We start from the raw sequence: 3,475 nt of genomic DNA on the forward strand, positions 1-3,475 counted from the left end.
CGCGGCTGCCAGGGGACCCCCTCCAGGCTGGTTCTCCGCCCCCCCCTACTGCCCCGCCTTCATTCGTTCCTCTCAACTCCAATGTTTCCGTATTCCCACCGATTCCCCACCGATTCCCCACCCGCGTGCCCCAGGAGGGAAACGGGAAAGGGCCCGGCACTAAAGTCAGGCCAGGCCTCCGCTCGGCTGCGGGGTGAGGCCTCGGGCCCTGCCGCCGAGGCTGCAGTAGGGATGCGGGGAGCGTACACACCAGGCACCCGGGAGCCTCCAGTGCTCTGCTCCCCTTTCTTCCCATGAGTGTCTAGCATGCAGCCAGTCGCTGCATGTGATTTAAATTCAAATTTAATTAAAATGAAATCCTATATAAACGGTTAATATGCAAATCCATCAGAGGAATGCCTTGTCGCTATGACTCGCACTGACCACCAGGGGCCAGACACTCGACGCAGGAGCTGCCCCCTGGTGATCAGAATGCGCCCACAGGGGGAGCGCCGCTCAGCCAGCAGCTGGGCTCACAGCTGGTGAGTGCAGTGGCAGTGGCAGGAGCCGCTCCCGCCTATGAGGCAGCACTATGGACCCCTCGGGGGATGTCCGCCTGCCTGCTTAGGCCCGCTCCCCCAGAGGGCGCAGGCTGGGCTGAGGGGTGCCCTGCCCCCCAGTGCGCTGGGCCTCTGGTAAAATATAAGACTCCAGGCGCCCAACCCATGAGCCACATATGAAGGACTCTTCTACTGCCCAGGTAGGTGGTGACTCCCACTTAGGGTCTCACAGATGAGACCCTCATACCTCCCCCCCTCAAGCTGCCTCCATTCTGAAGCTGAGGGAGATTCAACGTGGAAGTCCAACTCTGACCAGCGCCCGTGGGTGCCCCTCCCAGTCCTCGTCAGCCAGGAGAGCTTCCCCCGCGTCGTTACCACGGACCCGGCTGGTCTGGCCACACTCTCCCCCCGCCCCCCTGCTGCTCTAACCCCTCTCCAGCCTCCAGCCGGCCCCATCGTCCTCCTGGCCTCAGCCACTGCTACTCCCTCTGCCTGGGGGGCTAGTCCCTCTCTGTTTTTGGCTGAGTGACTGTAAGAGGCAAAATTCTCGGACGCCCCCAGATTCCTGGGCCCAAGCACTCAGTCCAACACTGGCCACAGTGCTGCATGGAGGGACTTTGTAGGTGGAACTTAGGTCCAAGGCAGTTGACCTTGAAATAGGGGGACGAGCTTGGGTGGGCCTGACCTCATCAGGCGGTCGTTTAAAAAGGGACCAGGCTCCTCCTGGCAAAAGGAGTGTGGATTCCGGGGACAGGGACGCCGTGCGTGCCCAGGGCTCCGTTGGTGGGGGTGCCACACAGCAAGGCAAGCGAGACAGGAAGAGGCCCGTGGCGGGCGGGCGGCCAGGAAGCAGGCTCCTCAGAAGTTCAACCACAACGAATGGGGTTTGGCTGCGATCTGAGTGCATGTGGACGTGGAGGCTGCCCCGGAGCCCGGCGGGAAGGTGCACGCCCACACCTTGGATTCAGCTTTGTGAGTCCTGAGCAGGGAGCGGCCCCGTGTGCCTGGGCTTCTGAGCTCAGAAACTGAGATAAAATAACACCTACAAGCCCTGGCTGGTGTGGCTCAGTGGATAGAGCGCCAGCCTGCGGACTGAAGGGTCCGGGTTGGATTCTGGTCAAGGGCACATGCCCAGGTTGTGGGCTTGACCCCCAGTAGGGGGCATGCAGGAGGCAGTCGATCAATGATTCTCTCTCATCACTGATGTTTCTATCTCTCTCCCTCCCTCTCCCTTCCTCTTTGAAATCAATACAAATATATTTTAAAAAATAACCCAGCCCTGATTGGTTTGGCTCAGTGGATAGACCGTTGGCCTGCGGACTGAAAGGTCCTGGGTTCGATTCCAGTCAGGGGCATGTACCTTGGTTGCAGGCACATCCCCAGTAGTAGGGTGTGCAGGAGGCAGCTGATCAATGTTTCTCTCTCATCGATGTTTCTAACTCTCTCTTCCTCTCCCTTCCACTCTGTAAAAAATCAATAAAATATATTTAAAAAAAAAATAACCCATTCATGCTATCTCATGCCACATAATTCATGGTGGTTTGTGACACAGCAGGGAAGCCGCAGCAGGGACTCCAGTGTGAGAGCTCAGGCCCCTGATCTCCGACCAGCTCATCCCCGAAGGCAAGGCAGAGATCAGCCACCCTGAGCCCAAAAGGCGGGACCCTGTGCTGCGGTCACCGTGGTAACCAAGTGCCTGGGGCGCCAATGAGGAAGCGCTCAATTCACATGTTCACGCAGCAAGTAGCTACTGAGCCCCGACGGTGGGCTGGGTTCATGTGTGGGTTTTCTGTTTGTCTTTAATGAATAAAGGAGCAGCTACATGAAAGAAAAAGACACCCCTTTCACAGTTTCTGACTTTGGTCTTCATGCGCTATCTTTCGTCCCCTCCTGAAACACACGACCGAAAGGACGTGGGAGGAATGGCGTCTAGTCAGAGCGGACACAGCTCCAACGGCACGCAGGCCCTCCAGCCACGGAGGCGCTGTCTGTGTGACTGAACGCACAGGTCCTGGGGCACGCACGTGCACACACACACACACACACACACGCATGCACACACACACGCACACGCAGCACCTGTCCCAGCCCCTGCCGGAGGCCACCACCCCTCCCGTCCCTCCTGTTAGGATCAAAGCAGCCTCCACACACCTTCCCTGACTTTGGGTCTGGCCTCCGGGGTCTTGGAGGAGCCACAAGGCTCAGCGTGCCAAGTCCCCAAGCGCCCAACGGGGTCTGCACACCAGGCTCACCTGTCGGGTCAGAGGAGTCCCTGCTATGGAGGCCCCTCAACAAGCCTGAGAACCAGGCACTGCTACTGACCCATTGCACAGATGAGGAAACAGAGGCCCAAGGCTACACGGCTAGGACACCGTGGAGCCAGGATTCAGACCCAGACAGTCCGGGTCCAGAGCCCACAGCTGGAGCCATGTGCCTGAGCCCATCCAAGCCTGGGCACCAGCCTTGTGCGGGCTCCCACTCCTCCAATTCCCAGGCCTGGGCGCTCAGGACCGGAGCGGGCCTCCCGGGGAGGGCACCCCCAGCCCTCACGGCCCCGGCGGAGCCCACACCACTCACCCTTCTCCCGCAGGTACGTCACCGTGAACCGCAGCACCGGGGGGATGAGTTCACCTTGGTTTTTGTCTCTGAGGCTGAGGGGAGAGAAGAGACAGCAACAGTGTCACCTGGGTTCGATGGGGGATTGCAACGGGGCTCTGGTCCTCGCCCCACCTCGGGGGAAGCAGGACCGAGGGCCCCGCCGAGGGAGACGCAGCCTCGGCCTCAGGCAGCAGGTGGTCTGGTGGCCAATGAGTGGCAGGAATAATAAAACCAAAAGCGCGGTGTCAAGGGCGCCACCGGAGATGCACCTGACACAGGGGAGGCCTGGGGGTGGCCAAGGCTTCACCTGGGGTAACTTCTTTTTTTTTTTTAATATT

The 3,475-nt window shown here is 59.6% G+C and overlaps 1 protein-coding gene across 1 annotated transcript in view; it reads right to left on the minus strand.

Annotated features, from left to right (window-relative positions):
* ARHGAP8 (Rho GTPase activating protein 8) overlaps positions 1-3,475 on the minus strand; it is a 41,701-nt gene that overhangs the window by 4,434 nt on the left and 33,792 nt on the right. Inside the window, exon 10 of the mRNA XM_015570741.1 lies at positions 3,117-3,200. Within this exon, the coding sequence (XP_015426227.1) occupies positions 3,117-3,200 (84 nt within the window). The remainder of the gene's footprint in view (positions 1-3,116; positions 3,201-3,475) is intronic.

Source organism: Myotis davidii, unplaced genomic scaffold, assembly GCF_000327345.1.
Source record: "Myotis davidii unplaced genomic scaffold, ASM32734v1 scaffold67, whole genome shotgun sequence".
Classification (NCBI taxonomy): domain Eukaryota; kingdom Metazoa; phylum Chordata; class Mammalia; order Chiroptera; family Vespertilionidae; genus Myotis; species Myotis davidii.